Source organism: Pan troglodytes, chromosome 9 (genome assembly GCF_028858775.2).
Source record: "Pan troglodytes isolate AG18354 chromosome 9, NHGRI_mPanTro3-v2.0_pri, whole genome shotgun sequence".
Taxonomy (NCBI): Eukaryota; Metazoa; Chordata; class Mammalia; order Primates; family Hominidae; genus Pan; species Pan troglodytes.
Window position 1 is genome coordinate 32078175 of NC_072407.2, and position 24751 is coordinate 32102925.

General features: G+C 33.5%; 1 protein-coding gene across 5 annotated transcripts in view; it reads right to left on the bottom strand.

Annotated features, from left to right (window-relative positions):
• KIF18A (kinesin family member 18A) overlaps positions 1 to 24751 on the bottom strand; it is an 87832-nt gene that overhangs the window by 50941 nt on the left and 12140 nt on the right. For 3 of the 5 annotated variants that reach the window (XM_016920599.4, XM_001138250.5, XM_016920598.4), the window contains exons 3-10: positions 24226 to 24383; positions 20991 to 21095; positions 20199 to 20309; positions 18108 to 18305; positions 14216 to 14392; positions 12697 to 12771; positions 12384 to 12496; positions 6532 to 6694 (exon numbers count right to left, since the gene is read on the bottom strand). In XM_016920599.4, coding sequence (XP_016776088.1) covers positions 6532 to 6694; positions 12384 to 12496; positions 12697 to 12771; positions 14216 to 14392; positions 18108 to 18305; positions 20199 to 20309; positions 20991 to 21095; positions 24226 to 24383 — 1100 coding nt within the window. The remainder of the gene's footprint in view (positions 1 to 6531; positions 6695 to 12383; positions 12497 to 12696; positions 12772 to 14215; positions 14393 to 18107; positions 18306 to 20198; positions 20310 to 20990; positions 21096 to 24225; positions 24384 to 24751) is intronic. The other 2 variants (XM_009460131.4, XM_063783952.1) reach the window with 1 other exon arrangement.

Sequence of the window (24751 nt, forward strand, 5' to 3'; positions counted from 1 at the left end):
TCAGAGAGAAGCAGATTCCATTTCAGGCTAGAGTCATAGATAAAGGAAAAATAGTTGATAGCCACTGTCATTCTCACTAAGGTTCCTGACTCTTTTTTATGGCTTCTCTGGTTAATTACAATATCCTAGTCTCTGTCTGTCACAGTAAGACAGTAACAAAAACAAAACAAATGTCTCAAAGAAACAAAAACCTGGATAGTCAAGAAGAGAAAACAAAACAAACGTAACCCATCAAACTGACCACAGCGCTAGGATGAGAATTGTGACAGAATGCTACAATGCAGGCTGGGATGGTGGCTCATGCCAGTAATTCTAGCACTTTGGGAGGCTGAGGCAGGAGGACTGCTTGAGGCCAGAAGTGCAAGACCATCCTGGACAACATAGAGAGACCGTGTCTCCACACAAAAATTAAAAAATAAATTTAGGCTGGTTTCGTGGCATGTGCCTGTAGTTCCAGCTACTTGGTGGGGTGGAGGGGCTGATGTGGGAGCATCACTTGAGTCCGGGAGGTTGAGGCTGCAGTGCAGCGAGCCATGACTGCATGATTGTGCCACTGCACTCTAGCCTAGGCAACAAAGTGAGACCCTGACAGCAAAAACTAAAAAAAGAATGCTATCATGCAAAGGTTACCCAAGCATGGTACAGGGACCCCTAAGGATTCCTGAGATCCTTTCAGAGAGTTCACAAGGTTAAAACCATCAAAACCATTTTTATAATATCAGTAAAATGTTATTAGTCTTTTAAAATTCTTGTTTGCTCATACAGTTAGTTGCACAGTAGTTTTCTAGAGGCTAAATGATGTGTAACATCACAACAGAATAACAATTCAGCAGTTATGAGAATAGAGCTGATATGAAAAGCCAGGCATTAAAGAAATTTGCAAACATGTACAACAACGCCACTCTTCTATTTTCACTATTTTTGAGAAAATAAAATTATTTATGTAACCACACATAATTTTTATTTTAATTATTATTTAACATTTAATTATTTATAATTTATTGCTATTTATTATATTTTATTAATATAATTTTTATTATTTACAATTAAGCTATTTATTATTTAATATTATTTAATTATTTTAAAATGAATCAATGCATAAATATATTTTTATAAATCTGTTTTAATTTCTAATATAGAAATATTGGTAGAGGGAATACATATAAACAAAAGCTCTTTGAAGTCCTAAATAATTTTTAAAAGCAGAAAGGGGTCCTGAAACTTGAAGTTTAGAGCCACTGCTATAACAGAAGGTGGGAGGTGTGACCTATTGACTTTTCTCTGCTATTCAGCAGATGTAAAAATTTAGGCAAACAGATTTTAGTGGGTCTTCAGTTACTTCGTCTGAAAAATGAAGATGAAAATATTGTACCTAACTGAAGGCAGGCAGGTAATTAAATTATCTTTATTTTGCTTCAGCATTTACAATCGTAGGGACTCTTAGAAACCAGGGCATGTGGGTCTGGTGGCAGCAATATTTAATATCAGAAAATCCTAAATGAAACCTCAAAAAGTCCATTTATGACTTTTTACTTCTAATGTCCATCAAATGTATCCTCTGTGATGGTTCTCAGAGGACATTTTCCATCAGAATACTACTACCACCCATTGCTCTAAAATGGCAAGTAAGTGTTTGGGAATACATTCTAAAATATGCATGTTAAACCCTGACATTAGAGTGAAATGTTTCCCATTAAGTTTTAAAAAAGCTTTACATATTTCATTAACAAAATCCCCTGCACACCACAAAAGTCTTGCGAGAGAACAAACATAATTCTACAATTTTAGTTGTTACTACTGCTTTGTGTAAAATAATTGCTAATATGGTAAATTCATATTTTTACATTAAAAACAATCTTACAGATTATTTTTATGGGGTCATAAAATTACCCAGGAGCTTCCCTTTAATAGTAATTTCAAAATCCATACTCCAGAACTATTTATAGCTGAATCGATGTTATGAGATTCTTTCAGCACTTCTGATAACAAACCTCTATTGGAGAGAATCCAAAACATAAAATTCCTTGCCTTAGAAAAGCAGTTTACTCATACTACAGTTTGACACTTCTGTGTAAAAACAAAACGAATCAACCTCTAGATGTCTTCCTATGTTTTTCAGTGGGTTAACTACACCCAATAACTCAAGAGTTTTTATCTCCACTGCTTACCTAGTCTCATAAGAATAGCTATAATAATTGGGAACCTGAGGATTGAAATGACCAAAAGTAAGAGATCAGAAAAGGCAATTGGGTTGAAAAAAGTCTAAGCTACTGTGCAGAAAAATAAGGATGAAAACAGAAAAAAAACAAAACAAAACCATAAAACCAGTCAAACCCATTCTATTACTCTATGTCTTAATCTTTCTAGATAACCACATTCAAAATTCAATGGAGGAATTAAGACAGTAAAATAACAATTATCTAAATTACTTTGGGATTACATAGTCCAAGCTCATTAATTATACTAAATAATAATATTCAAATGTTTAAAAAATGGAACTCAAAGTTTTGATAATGCTACTCCCTTGCTTGAAAGACTGCATTTTGGCTACAAAAATAGATTTTAGACTCCTAGCAACCAACAATTTCACAATCTATACCAATATCCTACCTTCCCAATCTATTGTTAATAATTCCTAACATGGCAAATATGTTTAACATCATGTGCCAACTCCAGTCCATTCATTGTGATTCTGGCTACTTCCAAATTCTGAGAGAAGATATGGCCACAGATCAGTGAAATTTGCTGTGGGTAAGGGAGTGGGAATTGGCACGAAGTTTTGAGTATAGTTATGCATTTCTACACGTATTGTCCAACAAATGTGACCTGCTCTGGTCAAACTCAGCAGAGCAAGTCACATTTGTTGGACAATATGTATAGAAATGCAAGGCCCAGTACAAATCTCATCTTTCCACCAGGAAGCCTTCTTACTAAAAACAGGAAGTCACTGCTTACTTTTCTGAATAGCTATAGCATTCACGGTACTTAGAATATAGCAAAGTGATGAAGAGTGCAGGCTCTGAAGCCAGACAGCTGGGGTTGAATATTGGTTCAGCCACATTAATTAGGTAAGTAACTCCAGACAACCTACTTGAGTTCTCAGTGCCTCTGTTCCTCACAAATGGTGATAATATTAGATCTATCTCATAGGCTTGTTATAAATACTAAATTAATTAATCCATGCAAAAAACTTTGAAAAATGTCTGGCAAATAGCGTTCAATATCAGCTGTTTTTATTATTACTATTTATATGACAAGCATATAGTGCCTTATCATTTTTATTATTTTTATTGCTCCAACTAGTATGTAAATAATTGAAGGACAAACACTTCTCTTTCTTTACCTCCATTGTGTCAAGCACAAGGGTTTTACATGTAAACAAGTGTTCAATAAGAGTTTCGTTAAAGTTGAGATGTTAAGTCAATATCAGCTTCCTATGGCTGCATTTCTTGCCTTTTGTCAAAAAGTAAATCTTAGATAACTGCACATTCAAATAATTGACACTTATATAATCTACACAAAACTGAGAATTATTACCCACTGAAGATTACTATGTAATATAAGTGCTAATAATTGAAATAAACCAGGCATGGTGGTGGACACCTGTAGTCTCAGCTACTTGGGAGTCTGAGCTACTTGGGAGGTTTGTGTGAGTTGTGGAGTGAGACCTTATCTCCAAAAATAAAATAAAATAAACATAAAAAATAAAGAAAAGAAGAAAAACATCTTAAAAATTTGAAATAAAATATATAATTCTTATATAATATGGTACTATTTCAGAATTCTGTTCAGCAACCATATGAAAGAAGTTCACAACAACAAATTGATAAATTAATCCAATGAGATAGTTATTTGGAAGTCATTACATTTATCAAAGAATATTGGCAACAATTTGAAGTTCATGAAAGTGAAAGTACAAATATAGCAGCAAGATATAAATTCGAAGAAATAAATTGTTTCCTTTCTGCCTTAAAAGAATGCAAGGAACATCTTAAATGCATCTCAAAACACAAAATTGAAAAGAAAATTTCATTAAGGCATAAAAAGCACACACTCAATAAATATATTACTAATTTTGATAATATAGTTTAATAGCTACTGACAAACTGGTATCAATGATACATTACTGAATGCTTTATGATTAATTTCCGGTACAGCATATCTTTCCCATTTCATAGGCTAACAAAAATCTAAAATGTTAGCTTTGAAAAGCACTCTTTAAAATTTGACAGCTTCTGGACATTAAGAAATGCAAAATTTTTCTATATAATTATTACTTCTGTGAAAGTAGGAAAAGAAGAAAACATGTTTGGGGTGGTAGTTTGAGAGGAATGGGTTGTTACTTATAAGATAAAGCTTTTTAATAAGTAGTATTTGAACATCATATGTCTATGTAATTAAATTACATAAAATACATAAAAATACAAATAAACTCATCACCAATGGATATCGAAACTGGGGAGAATTGTCAGTATTTTCAAAATATTTATTTTTCTGATCTTTGGTGCTCCGTAGTTTCACACGTTTAGGTATATATTTATCTTATACTGCTTAGAACTCATGCTTCTTGAATTTACATCTTATTAGTCCTAGATAATTCTCAACCACAAATTTTTGCATATTGCTCTTTTTCACTAAATATCTCCTTCTGAAATGCCTATTAGATGCATGTATGACTTTTCTTCTTGTTACATGAAGTCTATCCTTTATACAACATCTTGTCCACATGTGTTATCTTTATCCTGCATTTGGTGTAATTTTCTCAAATCTGTCTCCCAGCTCATGTAAAAAAGCATAAACATAAGAGCACAGGCTCTAGAACTGGCATGCTACAGATCAAATCAGAACTCAGCACCTAGGAGCTGTGTCACCTTTGACAAAATGACTTGTATTTTGGTTTCCTCATTGATTATTAGGATAATATTACTAAATATTTCATGGGGTTTTCTGAGAATTAAAAGAGTCAATATACGTAAAGTGCTTTAACATTTTCTGATATTGTATCAATAAGGTGAGTTTTTAATTTTAATGAATAAATTTTTAATTTCTGGAAGTTTCATGTGTTTTTTACCTCATATTTGAAAGTTCTTTTTTTGTGGTGTCTTTATCTTTGATTCCTTTATCTTTGTTCATTCTTATATTTTCTATTAGATTGCTCTAGTATCTAAAGATTTGGGAGTTCTGTCATATTTGCTAAGAGTACTGAATCTTGTCTAGAGTGAATTATTTCTCCATCTGTTTTGTAATTTTGAAAGTTGAATTTATTAGTGGCTAGAGTTGAGAATCTGTTTCTCTTAAGAGGCTGATTTTTGCATTGCTTCTGCCAGGTTTTCTAGTGGTATCATTGGTTTGATAATGTGCATTGTAATTGACCAACTTTAGGGGTTTTCTATACAAAATACATGGGTTGTAACAATATAAACCTCAATCATTGTGAAAAGCAAGCCTATAATGGTAGTGTTCAAATGACTTTTTTTTCTTACCCCAGGCATGGTTACTTGGGGTAAGAAAAGCAACCATCCTTGCCAACAGTGATGGTTGGCAAGAATTTTTTTTCCTGGTATACCCCTAGTATAAAGGATATAGGCCTCTGAAATTTCAGGCTTTAGATAGGAGCTCTCATTTCTAACTCACCGTCTCCTTTGGGTTTCTTATCTAAGTAGTGATGTACATCAAAGTTAGAAGAGTGGGAGTGGTCTGTGTATGGAAGGGAGAGGGCAGTATATTATCATATTAAAAAAAATAGTAAAACTGATTAAATGTTTGGTCTGCTTTTCATTAGGCCCCTGCACTGGCACATCTAACAATTTCAGTGATAAAATTCTTCTCTGACAACAAAAATCTCCTGTTGGTCTAAGTTGTAAGCTACTGCCTGCATCCAGGATAGACTGCTTCTATTGTTCTACCTTTAGTAACTGGCTAACCTGAGTGGGTAAACTTCGTGTTAAAAGTTCCATAAAATGCCCAGAAAAACAACAGTTGTAACTGAGATTCTGTTGTTTTTGTTTATTTCCTTTTTGTTACTGACATCCAGGAATTAAAATTTCTTTCTTGTGCACTTAACTATGTATTTAAAAAAATGTTTGCTACATTTTCTCCAACGTTTCCAGATGTCTGTAAAGAATGGGTGAGTAAGTAGCCTTGACTATAAAATTTCCAGAGTTAGAACCACTGCCACCAGGCCGGGCACAGTGGCTCAGCCTGTAATCCCAGCACTTTGGGAGGCTGAGGCGGATGGATCACCTGAAGTCAGGAGTTCAAGACTAGCATGGCCAACATTGTGAAACATCATCTCTACTAAAAATACAAAAATTAGCTGGGCGTAGTGGCGCACGCTTGTAATACCAGCTAGCTGGGAGGCTGAGGCAGGAGAATTGCTTGAATCCAGAAGGCAGAGGTTGCAGTGAGCTGAGGTTGTGCCACTGCACTCCAGCCTGGGCAACAGAAGAGACTCCTTCTGAAAAAAAAAAAAAAAAAGAAGCCCCCATGTTTTTATACTTTCTAAAATTTAATTATAAAATTGTTAATTACCTTTTCTACTTTGTCTTCAGAACACATCATTTCTATTTGTTTATGGCACTGTTGTTGGTAGAATGATTTAAGTTCATTTTCTTTAAGTAACATTTCCAACTTCAGATATTCTTGTCTAATTTCTTCTCGATTCTGGAACAAGCAGTTCAGGATTTCTTGAAACCTACCAAAATTAAAACACATTACAGAATCTCACTAATTTTGTAACAAATCATACAAACTTTACTTAAGAGAAATGCATAAACAAAGGAATATATGTAATTCACAGAACTACACTCAATGATAAACAGCAAATAGGTAAAAATGACTATTTCCTATTATAAAAAATGTTTAGAAAAAGTTATTAACTTTACTTATACTACATTAGGTTTCTTTCTCACCCAAGGAAGATCATGTTGCTGAAAGATATGGGCATCATAAGGTGTCTGGTATTGCTAACATACTGCATTTTGTCTATGCTTACATCTATATGTAATCCTATTGCTTAGCAAAAATAAAATAATTTTTGTTTGTTGGAAAAGGATGATAACCTGGGCATGCACTATCCAAATTCACAAGGCCCTATTAGCAACACAGCATTATGTGTTGTTTCGGTGTTGGCTCACCGTGAAGGAATAAGCAGTAGGAGGCATAATCATATGGTGCCTTCATGGCCCCCTAGGGAAAGTGACAGAGCCAGTTTTTAGCTTCAGAATTTGTTATAGTGAAAACAGACCATACGGTTAGGTACCCCCTACAGCCTGGCTAAGAATCAACTGACACTTCCAGGACTCAAAACATCCAAGTTTATAATGTGGTAAACCTAGAAAAGCTGCTGCAGTGTGCTTCCTCCTAAGGGCAATATAGGTCTAGAATATCAAAGATGAGGAGTTTGATTCATATTTCCAAATGGCCACAGACTTCAAGCTGATTAAATTTTATGAAAACTCTGGATGGAACCTGCAATCCTGTATCCTTCTGGGTCAGTAGAACACTGGTCACAGTAATATTTTAATTTTTTAAAATATATTCATGGTTTTAAGTCATAGATCAGCTCTGAGCTACAGTAACAGTATAAACATTCATAACAGTGAAGACTTTAAAATAAAGTAAAATCAAGTACATGCATTTAAAAAAAAATGTTCTAAACTGGCCAGAATTTTAGATATACTCATAAGGATCAGCGGTAAAAACACTGCCAATTTACGTCAGTAGTTCTTAATGAAACTCTATTGGGAATGAATATAAGCCACAAAACACTGACTTTACTGCAGTTTTGTCAAACTGATAAATATTTCATAGGAAATATGTACAGACACTGTGATTTCATTGCATTATATTACACCAATGGTAATGCCAGTAAATGAATTGATAAGTTATCTTTAGGTTATACTTAAAGAGATAATTTCTTAGTTTTTCTATAACTTTTCATTCAAGGACAAAGTTAATATTTGTCAATTTTGTGATCTAGACTTATTTTAGTTGGTGGTGTTCACTGATTAAGATGAAAGGAAGGGAATTGGTATCAAAGGTTTCTAGAGAGCTCCTTAACAACACCAAAAAAAGCTATCATTTTAAAACTGAAAGAGTTCTAAGCAAACATTCAAGTTAAAAGTATCTGCACCAATATTTTTAGGTAATACATGAGTATTAAACTCCACAATTTTCTTGGTATAGTCATAAGTGAAGTTTTATAATTACTCTTTATAAAAGAACAATTGTGTTTTCTTTTTATGATTCCCTTTTGAGAATTACCTTTCCAAATAGCTCTGATAGACAGAAAATACTGCAGATTCTTCCTTTTATCTGTTTAAACTTCATAAAAATGTTATTTAAGTTTTATAACAAAAGACACTTTGAAAATTCATGGCATTAAAAAAGTCTCATGTAACAGTATGATGGATAAAATAAAAGATATTTCATACATTTATTTCAAAAGGCAGTAATTTTTAGGGGAAATAACAAAGGTTATTTGGTACATAATTTTTATCATTAACTTCTTCATAAATACAAGTAAGTTACTTAACATATTGCCAGAATTAAAATCAAAGCTTTTATTGTTGGTCAAAAGTCAGGTTGAAATATGAAAAACATCCAAATAAATACTTATTTCATAGCTCAGGCCCTTCCCTCCAGAAAGGAGGGCATTACCAGAAAGAAAGGTTCAATTATTTAAAGCCATCAACTCCAGAAAAGTTTACTAATCTGTAAGGTTTTAATTGGTATAGTAGACTTGGTTAAGCAGTGCTGAGCAATTTTATGGAATCAGTTACTCTAAATTTGAGAAGCTGGAGAATTCTAATAGATATCCAATTACATGAGGACCGCTCCCACATTTAACTAACAAAATGAAATAACAACAACAACTAATAATACTATATCAGAGTTAAAAGTTTTCTTTGATGAGATGAAAAACCAGAAATCATTTTTACTTATTTCTTAAGAAATACTGTAAAATATTTTATGTAAAACTTCAACACACAAATGCAATTTTAAAAAATTATAGCTGAATCAGGTCTGAAAGCCACTTTTGACTATAATCTTGTTTTCCTTATAGATACTGAGACACTTTCTACTAATTCTAGAGCTCCAAAACAGTATGAATAACCATTGGTTTAAGTTGTAGTTGGTTTCTCATACTAATAACAGATAACTGGCTCTGCAGAATGTCAAATAAGTTTACCTTTACTCAATTTTAATGAAAGTTGAACAGATTCCTTTACTACAGGTTTTCCCTTTAATAAGCTGATGTACTTTGGAAGTCTCCTAGATTCCTTATGGAGTAATTTCCAAACTTGTTTAATACAGGAATTCCTTATTGTCTTCCTAGAAGTACTCAAGATTAACATCTTGATCCAGTGTCTCAATGGGTCAATTTGGAAAACTGTCTTAGTTGCTTGAGGAAAAAGTACTTTTGCATACTGTATTACTAACTGCTTTCTTTTTAAAAATTTACCTGCTAAGAAGCTTAGTAGAAACCTCTCAAAATTCTGTATTGGTTTATATCACTGACAGCTGTTCATTCAAATAATTACCCATTCAGGCTCAATAAGTAGATTAGTTAAGCTATAGAGAGTTAATAAAATGAAGAATAGAGTAGATTTACATGAAATATACAAATAATGATTATGTCAGAAAAGAACAATATGAGCACCACTAAAATTAAACTAAGTCTACAGGGTGACATAACTGGCTTTGTCTCCACTATCTTATACCTAAGTTCTGGTTCTCTTCAATATATGTAAAATAAAAACTAAAATTACTTGATCTACAAAGTGTGAAATATAAAGAGAAATCACTGACTTCTTGAATTCAGTTGAGAATATATATACAGGCATACCTTGTTTTATTGTGCTTTGCAGACACTTTTTTTTTTTTTTTTTAAACAAACTGAAGGTTTGTGGCAATCTTGCTGTGAGCAAGTCTATAAGCATCATTTTTCCTACAGCATGAGCATTCAGTGTCACATTTTGGCAATTCTTGAAATATTGTAAACTTTTTCATTATTACATATCTGTCATGGTGATTTGTGACCAATGATCTTTGATGTTACCATTGTAATTGCTTTAGAGTGTCACAAATTGTGCCCATATAAAACAGTAAACTTAATCAAGTGTTGTGTGTGCTCTGACTGCTCCACTGACTGGCTGTTTCCCTACCTCTCCTCAGCCCTCCCTATTCCTTGAAACACGTTGAAATCGGGCAAATTAATAACCCTAAAATGGCCTCCAAGTGTTCAAGTGAAAGAGTTAGTTGCATGTCTCTCATTTTAAATCAAAAGCTGCAAATTACTAAGCTTATAAGGAAGGCTTGTAGAAAGCCAAGATAGGCGAAAAGCTAGGTCTCTTGCACAAAACATTTAGCCAAGTTGTGAATGCAAAGGAAAAATTCTTGAAGGAAATTAAAAGTGCTACTCCAGTGAACACACACACTAAGAAAGTGAAACAGCCTTATTGCTGATATGGAAAAAGTTTCAATGGTCTGGATAGATTAAACTAGCTATAACATTTCTTTAAGTCAAAGCCTTATCCAGAGCAAGCCTTCTAAATCTGTTCAATTCTGCAAAGGCTGAGAGAGGTGAGGAAGTTGCAGAGGAAAATTCTGAAACTAGCAGGTGTTGGTTCATAAAGTTTAAAAGTGTAAGAAAAAAAGCCTTCTCTAGAACATAAAAGTCTAGGTGAAGCAGCAAGTGCTGATGTAGAAGCTGCAGCAAGTTATCGAGAAAATTTAGGTAAGATCACTGATGAAGGTGGCTACACTAAACAACAGATTTTCAAGATAGACAAATCAGCTTTTAATTGGAACAATATGCCATCTAGGACCTTCATATCTAGAGAGAAGTAAATACCTACTTTCAAAGCTTTAAAGAACAGGCTGACTCTCTTGTCAGGGGCTTTTGCAGCTGGTGACTTTAAGTTGAAGTCGATGTTCATTTACCATTTACAAACATCCTAGGGCCCTTATGAAATATGCTAAATTTAACTCTGCTTGTGCTCTACAAATAGAACAACAAAGTCTAGAGGACAGCACATCTGTTTACTTAACAATTTTAAGCCCACTGTTAAGACCTATTGCTCAGAAAAAAAGATTCCTTTCAAAATACTAATGCTCACTGACAATACACCTGGTCACTCAGGAGTTCTCATGGAGATGGACGAGAAGATTAATGTTGTTTTCATGTCTGCTAACTCAACACCCAGTCTGCAGCTCATGGATCATGCAATTTTGACTTTTGTGTCTTCTTATTTAGGAAATACATTTTGTAGGGCTATAGCTGCTATAGATACTTTCTTTCATGGATCATGCTTCTCTGACGGATCTAGGCAAAATAAATTGAAAAGCATCTGAAAAGAATTTGCCATTGTAGATGCCATTAAGAACATTTGTGATATGTGTAAGGAGGTCAAAATATCAACATTAATAGGAATTTGGAGGAAGTAGATTCCAATCCTCATGGATAACTATGAGGGGTTCAAGATTGCAGTGAAGAAAGTAACTGCAGATGTGGTAGACATGAAAGAGAACTAGAATTAGAAGTGGAGCCTGAAGACATGACTAAATTGCTGCAATCTCATGATTAAACTTGAAGAAATGAAGAGCTGCTTCTATGGATAACCAAAGAAAACGGTTTCTTGAGAAAGTTTACCACCTACTCCCTATAAAGATGCTATCTATGTTGAAATAACAAAGGATTTAGAATATGACATAAATATAGCTGATAGAGCAGTGGCAAGGTTTGAAAAGATTGTCTCAAATTTTTAAAGAAGTTCTACTGTGGGTAAAATGCTATCAAAGAGCATCACACACTACAGATAAATCTTTCATGAAAGGACGAGTCAATCTATGCAGTAAACTTCATTGTTGCCTTATTTTCAGAAATTGTCACAGCCACTCCAACTTGCAGCAACCATTACTCTTACTAGTCAGACGCCATAAACATTGAGGGAAGACCTCCACCAGCAAAAAGATTATGACTTGCTGAAGGTTCAGATTATCATTAGCATGTTTTAGCAATAAAGTATGTCTAAAATTAAAGCAAGGTCATTATCTTTTCAGATATAATGCTATTGCACACTTAATAGACTATAGTGTAGTGTAAACATAATTTTTATATGCACCGGAAAACCAAAACATTTGTGTGACTCATTTTATTATGATATTTCATTTATTGCAGTGGTCTGGAGAACTAAATCTGCAATATCTCTGAGTCAAGCCTGTTATGTATGTATGTATGTATGTGTGTATATATAAAATTATAAACATACATATCTATGCACATATAAAAGACATAACAAATGATAATTAACATAAAATACTTAACAAAATTTTAAAACAATAAATTCCTCAAAATTAGATCTTAATGTAATGTTTACCTTTCGATTTCTTTTTCCTGAGGGTTTGAAATCATTAACTTTGCTTGGTCATTTTCATTAGTGAAGGCTTTCTGTTCTTCATAGGCTTTTAGTTTTTCTTTTAACAATAAAATCTAGTAGAGAGAAATCACTAGTTAAAATACAAAAGAAGTCATTTACATGGCCACAGCCAAATTTAGCTGTAAAAAATAACTGAATTAACCAGATTTTAATTTTAATAGAAAAATATGTTAAATTTTTGGACAATTAAGATTATAAAATTCTATAAATGAAGAACTGCGCAAGACTAGCATAAAAATGTAAACAGACGTACCTCTGCCTTCTGCTCATTACAGATCTTTACATATTGAGTTATATGATTATTGACATTAAGAACATTGCTCTTCAACTGTTGAAAGACAGAAATTATGATTGTTTATAGAGAGATAATAATCACAGAGATAAATACATGAATAAAATGACATTGCATTTTCATTGAGTTCCATGAATTCAGAATTTGTGATAATTATGCTCACATTTAAAATCTATGACAAGAGGATCTGCTGAGCACATTAATAATGTAAATGAAATTATAAAGGAATTACTTTATTGAGAAAAGGTATTTATAAGCATGTATTTGCAATATAATAAAATTCCCTACTTTCTTACTCCTTTGACTTCTAAGTAATGCAGAGATAGTTTTTCATGCTACCCTTTCAGGAATTCAGTTGGTTTTCACTGAGTTCTTACTATATTTTAACATTTTTATCATAGTATGGGCCCCTTGACATTTACGGTATAGTAGAGAGGATATTAAACATATAAATCCAAATACTTGATATTGAGACCTTGCCTACTTCTCACTTAACCTGACTTAGAATTCGAACTGTTTGATGTTTGGGTTACTCATCTGTAAAGTGGAGCTAAGAATTCATTCCTCAAGGGGCTAGTGTAAGGGCTACATGAAAATCATGTGTTACAAACCCTTCTGTACACCCATATAGTATGACCTTTTACCATTAATTATATAATGAGCCTGGGAACATTTTTCTTAAGATGACAATAACATGCTCATCTTCAGACACTTAAGGAGAGTGGCAGAGGGGAAAGGGAGAAGAGGAGGAGTCATCACAACAGCTTAACTCTAGGTTTTTTCAACCCCGATATATTATAATTTAAACATACATGTTTTGATATACATGTTTTTAAGTACACCACATCTTTGGCAAAAATACTAATGTAACCAATTATTATTATTATATTTCTGGAGAAATACAGAGATTGGTACATCAACATCATGAATGTGGACTATAAATTATGTAGAAAAGACTTTTTAAAAAATAAGCTTTATACCTGTTTTACAGATGAAATAATAGGCTTGGAAAGCTTAACTAACATATCCAAGATTTTCAGGTGAAAGTTTTGGTTCTCAGCTAAAGCAGAGCATCATCCTGGGCTGCAACAAATGTGTTCAAGTTTTGACTGATTACTCCAAGATGCCATCCAAATACAATAGGCCATGACATCAAAGAGGTTAGGGAGAAAGCCACTCAAGTACTATAGTACCCAAAAGATCGAATAATAGTATCTATTATATATATATATATATAATCAAGATGCTTTATGAAAAGATCGAATAATAGTATCTATTATATATATATATGTAATCAAGATGCTTTATGGTTTAACCGTCTAAATTAATGTTCGACTAAGCAGGTTAGCAAAGACCCTTCTAACCCTCAGCTGCCTAACTCATTATGTAGAAACATAACCTGAATTAATACTTTCATTAGAATTACAAAAATCATATGCAGACAATACCTTCACAACAAAGGCAGAGTAAACAGACTTACAGAAGATTTAATGTCCTTTGCCCGGTTAGCATACTTAAGAGTGTTATATGTGTCATCGTAGAATACAGAGGAAGGACTAACAGCAGCTATCATTATAGTTTGACAGTTTCCTCCAAGAGAATCCTTTAACAAGCGAGTAAGCTTACTATTTCTGTAAGGGATATGCTGATTCTTTCTCTGAAAGCACAAAAAAGAGATCTTATGTCATTTTCCACATTTAAATGCAAACCTGCTACCACTTTAGCACTTCACTGTGGGGGGAGGATTACCTAGGTGCCGAGGCAAGAGACTGAAGGCACAAACTGTTTCAGTATAATGAAAAAAACAGCTAGAATAAGAATAGTCATAATACAACTTAGATATAGAGATGATCATGGACAATTATCAATCACTATTATAAACATTATTAATCATTAGCTTTTAATATTACTCTTTGTTGCATTACGAATATAACCTAGGAATAACCGGCGGGTATGGGGTCAGCTGCTGAAGGGACATTGTGAGAAGTGATCTAGAAGGCAAGAGGTGAGCCTTCTATTATGCCGGCACAAACGCCACTTGAGGGCTCCTTGGTCAAGTGGTAATGCCAGTGTCTGGGAAGACACCCATTACTTAGAAGACCGCGAAAGGGAGTCTCCTTTCCTTGGAGGAGTCAGGGAACACTCTGCTCCACCAGCTTCCTGTGGAAGGCTGGATATTATCCAGGCCTGCCCGCAGTCATCCGGAGGGCTAAACCCCTTCCTGTGGTGCTGTGCTTCAATGGTCATGCTCCTTGTCCACTTTCATGTTCCTCCTGTACTCCTGGTTCCTCTTTGAAGTTCACAGTAGACAGCAACAGAAGAAATAGTGAAAGTCTTAAAGTCTTTGATCTTTCTTATAAGTGCACAGAAGAAAACACGGATGCATGCGCCATCTCTCTCTCTGTTATCGGCTACCTAAGAGAGAAGGGTCCCCTGTCCTATGATCACGTGACTTGCTTCACCTTGTCAATCACTTAGAAGATTCACCCTCCTTACCCTGCCCCCTTGTCTTGTATGCAATAAATATCAGCGCGCCCAGCTGTTCGGGGCCACTACCGGTCTCCGTGTCTTGATGGTAGTGGTCCCCTGGGGCCCAGCTGTTTTCTCTTTATCTCTTTGTCTTGTGTCTTTATTTATTACAATCTCTCATCTCCGCACACGGGGAGGACACCTGCCAAGTCCCGTAGGGCTTGACCCTACACTTCACTATAAGAACTTAAGCGCTACCCAATTTTATCCAGACTTATAATTGGTGATTGAGGTGATGACAAAGAATCTTACAGGATTATTCAGTGAATATATGAAACAAATATCATATTTAAAAATATCTGCATCTGAGTAAGTATGAACTTTAGTTCAAAATAAAATAATACATTAATATTGGTTCATTAGTTGTGATATATGTACCATATTAATATAAAAAACAATAGGGAAAACCAGGTGTGGAGCATATTTAACAAAATCTTTCTGTATCATCTTAGTAACTTTTCTGTAAATCTAAAACTATTTGAAAATGTCTATTTAAAAATATTTCCAATCATTGAAAAAAATTAAAACACAAAAGTAAACAGATGTCCTATACAAATATACTAGAGGAATAATAACTCTGCATGGCTTAGAGCTACTTTTCTCCTTAAATAACCATCTAATATCGATATGAAATAAATTATAATTACAATGTTACAGACATTTCTCCTGAAATCACTATAGTGTTCTAAAAGAACCTAATACTTCAAGATTTTCTTTTACCTAAAAAGAAAAAAGTAAAAGTAACAAATAAATTTTGTTAAGTTTTGTTTCTGATTTTGAAGTAACAAATAAATTTTCCAGAAAGTAGAACGTTTATATAAGAACAGATTCTTTACAATGTTAAGCTAAAAGCAACCTAATGTTATCCAATGTATATCTTTCATATTGCAAAACAGGAAATTGAAGCTAAGCATAAAGTGAAATGATTTGACTAGGGTCACAAAGCTAGTAGTTCAAAGAGCCAGAAATAGGTCCTAGTTCCCCCAATTCTCAGTAGCAATGTGCTTCCACCATAGCAGTCTTTCCCAAACAGTGTGAAATATGCACTGCTGGTGCTATTTTAAGTGATTTTACATGTACAAGACATATATTAAACATTGACTCACAAATGACTCAATAGGAGTCATTATTAAAAAATTATAGATTAGTTCACATGGCAAAAATCTTATGAATGGCTTAAGTTTACAAAATCCGTCTCTGTGTCATGCTGTCTGCTTACAAGTTTGAGATTTTAACTCAGAATATAAAAGATATCTTGCTTTTGCAATCTTCATGTGACTTCAGTAATTTGCCTTTTTTTAAAAAAAATCTGCTCCAATTATTTTAATATACTTATTCTAAATCAAAGGTAACATTTTGAACAGTTTAACAAGCCAAAGCTTTTTTAAAAAAATTAAATTTAATTTTTAAATTATATTTTAAGTTCTGGGATACATGTGCAGAACGTGCAGGTTTCTTACATAGGTATACATGTGCCATGGTGGTTTGCTGCACCCATCAACCTGTAATCTACATTAGGTATTTCTCCTAATGCTATCCCTCCCCTAGCCCCCACACCCCCTGACAGGCCCTGCCTGGCGTGTAATGTTCCCTTCCCTGTGTCCATGTGTTCTCATTGTTCAACTCCCACTTATGAGTGAGAACCTGCTATGCAGTGTTTGGTTTTCTGTTCCTGTGTTAGTTTGCTGAGAATGATGGTTTCTAGCTTAATTCATGTGCCTGTAAAGGACATGAACTCATCCTTTTTCATGGCTGCATAGTATTGCATGGTGTATATGTGCCACATTTTCTTTATCTAGTCTATCATTGATGGGCATTTGGGTTGGTTTCAAGTCTTTGCTACTGTGAATAGTGCTGCAATAAACATAGGTGTGCATGTGTCTTTCTAGTAATGATTTATAATTCTTTGGGTGTATATACCCAGTAATGGGATGGCTGGGTCAAATGGTATTTCTGGTTCTAGATCCTTGAGGAATCGCCACACTGTCTTCCACAATGGTTCAACTAATTTACACTCCCACCAACAGTGTAAAAGTGTTCCTATTTCTCCACATCCTCTCCAGCATCTGTTGTTTCCTGACTTTTTAATGATCGCCATTCTAACTGGCAGGAGATGGTATCTCATTGTGGTTTTGATTTGCATTTTTCTAATGACTAGTGATGAGCTTTTCGAACAGTTTAACAAGCTAAAGCTTTCGAGTATGGTTTAACTTAAATTGCCATATTATAATTTTTTTGAAAGGATGTCATTTTTACAAATATCTATGTTGTGAAATACACTGTGTTCTAGGTAAGCACGTCTGGCATACGGTATATGTAAACTATATTTAAATATGCCCAGAAACATCTAGTAAACATTATCTTATTAGGTGATTTCATGACATTTTATAACTTAAACCCCCCTTAAAAAAAAATCAACACTCTTTAATACTTAACCGTATTTTATAATATATAAAATACTAAACAACAGAATTTAGTTTTTAAAAATATGGTTAGTTTGTCTTCATGCCAATTTAATTAACATGTTTGCTGTGTAGTGATCACTTTAAAAACCAAGTTCAAAATAAGTGATGAGAATGTACCATAAAATATTAACTATCAATCTGGTATTCATTACTTTCTATTTAACCAATTCTCATTATAAAACTGGAAATTAAAAAAGAAATAAAAATCAGTTTAATACACTAGGTTTTCTGAGGTCTTTGATCTATATATTAACATTACTGATATACCCTTGAAATGTGATATATACCAGACGTTTAAAACAAAATCATATTAAATAGTATCTTTCTTATCTATTTCAATATTTCAAACTATTTAACAAATAAACATATAATGCCTACCTTTGAATCTGCTAAGGCATTGATGACATTCCCAAGAGCTAAAAGTGATCTATTAATATTTGTGCCTTCTACAAATCGGGTCCCCTTAGCACCGGAAGTACTTGCTCGCTCAGATCCTGCCAGGTCAATGAGTGACATCTTGGCAATACGGACATTTTGATTGATACTTGCTGTTTTGTCTTGTTGTCGCAAGTAAATCTTTTTGAAATTACAAAATAGAAAAAAATGAGGATAAGATTTAACAAAATTAAAAGGGAAATATATACTTTAATAGAGCACAAAATCAAAATTATTTTCATTTTAAAAAACAACTGAACAAGGTATAATCTAATTGATATTTAAGAGCACTATAAGTAATCACCATAGCTGAGAAAAATATAAAAATGAAAAGACTTTCTATATGTGTACCAGAGGAAAAATAACTCTTGACTTGACAGAAGATCAAAACTTCCATTTGTATTCTGGTACCCCTTGAACCAGGACATGGAATTATCAGAGGTGATGGTTAGAAACACAGGTCCTATAGAAATAACGTTCCTAAGAAAAAACCAAAGCTACTCGTTAGAATGCCTTGCATGTATCTAGAGATTGCCCCTCAAGGGAAGCTGAATTCGAATCTTGATCCAAACTGAAGAGTAAATTTATTCTAATCCCCCAAACTTGTATATGTCCTCATAATTAAAATATCATATATAAAAAAGATAGTACAGTCTTGCATCACTTAACAACACAGCTACTTTCTGAGAAATGCACTGTTAGGTGACTTCCTCATTGTGAAAATATCATAAATCAAACATGAGAGAAAATGATAAAATCCACAGACTTGGTAAACAGAATGTAGCAGACTGCTTTTGGGGTAATAAGTAGGAGCATACTCTAAAATAACAATAAAAAGTAAATACATAAACCAGTAACACAGTCATTTATTACCAAGTCTCATGTACTGTACATAATTGTATGTACTATATTTTCATATGACTGGCAGTGCAGGTTCGTTTACACCAACACCACCACAAACATTTGAGTAATGTGTTACGCCACGACATTATGATGAGTATGACATCACTAGATGAATAGGAACTTTTCAGCTCTGTTGTAATCTTACGGGACCACTGTTGTATATGTGGACTGTTGCTGACTGAAATGTCGTTATGCGGCACATGACTATACAGTAAAGTCTACTTGTCATTTTCAACTGCCTAGTAAAGCATAATTTATTCAAATATTTTAAGCTACTCTGTAAGGATTATCTGAACTACATTAGGTGGCAAACAAAAGATGAGGAAAATAAGATATTACTTAATTATAAACCCATTTATTAAATTGTTTTATAAAGCAGGATCTAAGATATTTCAGAGACATCTCAGTTTCACAGAGAAACATTTCTCTCAAGACTATTAATAACCGAAGAGTTAGTGGTAAGAACAAAAAAGATTAATGAAATTTTTGTTGACCAGGGACTATATGAATGGTTTGATTGCCTTCAATATCAATTCTTTCAACTATAACAATTTCTTTCTTATAAGATGTATCTCAGATGGCATAATACTAAAAGAAGCTTTATATTATCATTTGGGTATTAAAAGGACTAGAAACTATAAGAAATAATAGCTATTAACCTAAGCTTTAGCTCTTTCTGGAATTGTATTCCTAAGACGTACTGTGCCAACTGAATCATACTTCCTTAAGGAATGCGACTATTTACATGGTCCTTATGGTGAAATCTTTTAAAGATGAATCAGTATGTTCCCAAATTATTAGTTCTACAAGTCTAGATTTATAGAGATAAGTTTTACTGTGAATATAAGATTATTTATTGGAAAGATTAAATATTTTCAGCAAAAACAAAACAACTTTTATTACTACAACTTTATCCTCCTGTATGTTTACAAAGGTAGAAATTTTGTATTTTTAAGCATCTCAATTATAAATACTCTTGGTGACAGAAACTTTTCAAAGCTATAAAGGAAAGTACTGACAAGTGAAGTCTACAGACAGATTTTTTTCACATGTATGAAAATGATGATTCATGAATTTAGCTTCATTTATTTTAAATCCAATTTTAAGAGTGATAGTCTAGTGGCCTCTTACTTGGAAAACAGCATGAGAACGAGAAGATGTGGCATTCATATCAGTGGGATGTTGTGTCCTGTTTTTGTTTCCATTATCCAATAAATGTAAAATTTCTTCTGAGGATTTGGGCTGGAGAAGTTTAAGTAGAAGCAAAATTTAAAAAGCAGCAATATATCTTTAAATTTTTCAATAAATGTTCAAAAAACAAAAAGATTTAAAGGTAAAAGAAAATGTTTTCTATAAATTCAATCCTATTAAATACTAACTTTGTCTCATCTGCTTAGTATTGTGTGTGTTTATATGAAGAATAAAAGATAAAATCTAGTTTCTCAGGAGTGGAGTCTATTGAGTAGAATAATATGACATTAAATGTTCAAGCAGATTTTTGAAAGAAAAGCTCACTCATTGGGAGGCTGAGGCAGGCAGATCTTGAGCCCCAGAGTTTGAGACCAGCTTGAATAACATGGTGAACTCCCGCTTTCTACCAAAAATACAAAAATTAGCCAGTCTCATAGCCCGGTCACAAAATAAATAAATAAATACATACATACATACATACATACATACATACATACATACATACATATGTAGATTAAAATTTAAAAATAAAATTTAAAAAATGTTTTTAAAAAGTTCACTCTATTTTAAAAGAAAACAAAATAAGACTAAAAATATACCCTAATCATTTAAATTCTGTACCTCATTAGTTTTTTTTCTCAAACAGGATGGAAAGTAAGTGCATGGCTGGTGAAAATAGCTTAATAGTCACATTTGCTATTCTAACAGGGAAAAAGATGTTTATATACATACCTGGTGTAAAGTAAGTCCATGAACGACCACCCCTTTTTGGGTATCTTCCCGGACAGCAAGTGGCCCCGAATTTACTAAGAGATCACGAATCTGTTCATTATATACCTTAAAATAAAAAGAACTGCTTTAGCATTGATGTAAAAAAAAAAATGGTGATTACATCACACATACACTGCTAATTTAAAGTTATTAGAATTTTATCCTAAAGACAAGCAGCACCTCACTTTTATTCACCTCATACCTTCGATCTCATGTTGCCATTAATTTTCTATCATTCCAGAAAATTGAAGAGTTTGATTACCTAGGTTTGAAATTGAAACTTAAAGTTGGAGTCATCCCCTCACTCATAATTCCTGCCTTGATGACTATGGTGAAACAGAGATAAGTAAGATAGCTGAAGTGCATTTTCTTCTTTTCTTTTTTTTTGAGACGGAGTCTCGCTGTCTCCCAGGCTGGAGTGCAGTGGCGCAATCTCGGCTCACTGCAAGCTCCGCCTCCCGGGTTCTCGCCATTCTGCTGCCTCAGCCTCCCCAGTAGCTGGGACTACTGGCGCCCGCCACCACGCCTGGCTAATTTTTTGTATTTTTAGTGGAGACGGGGTTTCACCATGTTAGCCAGGATGGTCTTGATCTCCTGACCTCGTGATCCGCCCACCTCGGCCTCCCAAAGTGCTGGGATTACAGGCGTGAGCCACCGCGCCCAGCCCATTTTCTTATTTTCAGGAAATGTATGGAACACACGGTACTGGGAAACTCTGGGAAATGCAGGTTGTATGGAGATGGCATGGTTCTTACTGTGGAAGATATCTATTATTTCACAATGTCCAAGTAGTCCAAACTTTTGAAATTTTAGAGCTTAAATGTTACAGAAAACCCATACCAAGGACAGGTGGTATTTGTTTCGGTTATCCTTCAATTACATTAATTTTGACATATAATTACTAATAATAAATTTCAAAAGGAGACCCATTTGAATGATGAGGGAACTAAGACTCTGAGAGGTTAAATGATTTGTCCATGGTCATAAAGGTATTAGCAGAGTAGGAACTGGAGCCTAGACAGCTTCACTCTACTGCATCATACTGAATACACATCTGTAGTTTATATCTCTGGCCATTTTTTAAAAAGTAATTTTTATAAGTAACACATTTCTATGTAGTACTAGTGACCCGATTTTATGAATTTATTAAAGGTATAAAGTTTATTACTTGCTAACCAAATGACAATTACAACTATTACTGACAAGATTTAAGAAAAAAACATAACAAAATTTAGTCTCTAAAAAATTATTTTGTGTTATTTCCTTCTGTGTTCTAATAAGTAGCTCATAGTGATAATTCATTGCTGGTACAATTCTCTACAATGAATGATAGGCGTTAGAATGTAATAAACCCTTAAAAGTAGTAAAATGATAATGTGAAGAAATATTTTTAAATCATATCTTTTTGATGAGCAGCAGTCACTTTACTATTGCTTCCCCTTACCCACTTCAATCATAACAAATCAAAAATTAGAATAATTGTCCTCAAGCTGGTCTATGTATGACACTCACCAAGGAGCATTTAAAAAACACAGATGCCTCAGTCACACCCCAGACCTGCTAAATTAAAATATCCCAAGTGTGAGGCCTAGGCCTATTTTTAAAAAGTTCTATAGGCAATTCTGGTGCACAGCTTGAGTAGAAAACCATATTATACACTGCCTTATCATTAATAATATGAAAGTAGATTAAAAGAAAAAATAAAAATTGTGAAAATAACCAAACTTCAAAATTCTCCCAGTTATAAAAAGGATCTAAGGAAAAAATAATGAATGCTGGCACCGTCTTTTCCCAATTGAGTTCAGAACAATTCTTTTCATAGTTAACCAACCAAAGAAAATGAGTTTTACTTCTTTTTTATCTATAAGTTCTAATGAAGAAATTTTTAGCAACATATATGATTTTAATCAATCTTTGGAAGAAATTCTAAGTAGGGACCAAACTACAAGATGTTAATAAGAGAGAAATTTTATGGCACCAGAAATAAATAGGCAATGAAATCAGGGTTTTTATGTTTCTGCACTGGTTTCTGAAACACTATTTGAATGCAAAGTTAGAGTGTCTGCCACTTAGTTACCATTTGTTGACTATTAAGAGGGTAGAAGGCCTCAAAGAATGATGGGGTATTTCAAAAGGACACAAGAGACAACATGAAGAAGTCTCAACTAGCCAAATCTTACACAATTTGAACATACAAAAAATGATTACAGAAAGGGATTATAATCTATTCAATAAAGTAAAAATGCAGGAGGCTGATATAATAAGGGGAAAACTCTTCCTTATAGTAGAAAGTCAATAAAGAAATGTACAAGAAATGATGGAATTTAAAAATCACCATCATCTACCATCATAATAGTAATTGATTCAGTCACCAATCATCAGTGGATACTAATAACAATAGATAAAAGTTTGAGGAGTAAGGAATATTTACATTGTCTACATACATAGTACTTACTAATTATAAATGGTAAAACGTATCTTCAAAGTGGAGAAACTCTACAGACCACAGCATAATAAAACTGATCAAAGTTAATATTCCCAGTATGGGGACTAATCAACGGCTTAAGCCTTTTTTGATGCAGTAAGAAGTGAACATCACTTTGCTTGTGTTACTGTCAGTGCATAATCTGAATCTAATCATGATAAATCCAAACTGAGGATTTTTATGGCAGTGTTATAAAAGACAAAAAATTACAGATTAAGGAGACTAAGATATAACAACTGAATACAATTTTCTTTTACAATAAAGGGTATTAATGAAATAACTAGCAAAATCTCACTAAGATCTACAGATAATTATATTGTATCATTGCTAATTTCCTGATTTTGGTACCTATTTAGCAGTTACTTTTAAAAAGTCCTGTTTTTACAAGTCTGCAACCTAGCTCAGAAAGAAAGAAATGTATACACACACATAGAAAGCAAATGCAGTAAAATGCTAACATATGGGGGATCTGTATGAAGGGTATCTGGAAGTCCTTTGTACTATTGTTGCAACTTCTCTATAAGTCTGAAATTTTGCCAAAGTAAAAAAAAAAAAAAAAATTAACAGAAAAAGATGCATAACAAATATTCAAGACAAGGAATGTTAATGATTTTATATATTCACCGGAAAACTCTTATATAATAAAATCATTTGTATGAATCATGTCAATGATTTCCCAAAACTATTGATTAATCTAAATTCCCAACTTACCTCCAGATATGAAACTGCAGTACTACATATTTTCTCTTCTTTAATCTCATCCATGCATTTGTAAAGGTGTAACATTGTTAGATACATCACTCCAGGTTCATCAGCTGATCCTAGCATAGTGTGGGTCTTCCCAGCACCAGTGGCACCATAGGCAAGTACTGAGTTTTTAAGAAAGGGATCAAAACTCTTTGTTATGAAATATAACTCTATTATATCTACTATCTAGTGGATAGTTCCATCTGGATATCCTGAACAGTATCTTTAAACCCTACAAATCCAAAATTATAGTCTTATCCTTAAAACCTGGGAATGTTACCACAAATCTACTCTTACTCCTATGTTCTTTATTCTGATAAATGGTATCACTACCCCCGGCCCCCCACTCTAACAACCACTCTTTCAAAGCAATCTTAAAATCTCCCTACAGATTAGTCTTCATCTTCCATCTTCTTTATCCTTTGCAATTTGTAGTCATCTTTATGAAAAAGAAATTGGAATACGTTAAACCTTCTTAATTGTTCCAGGT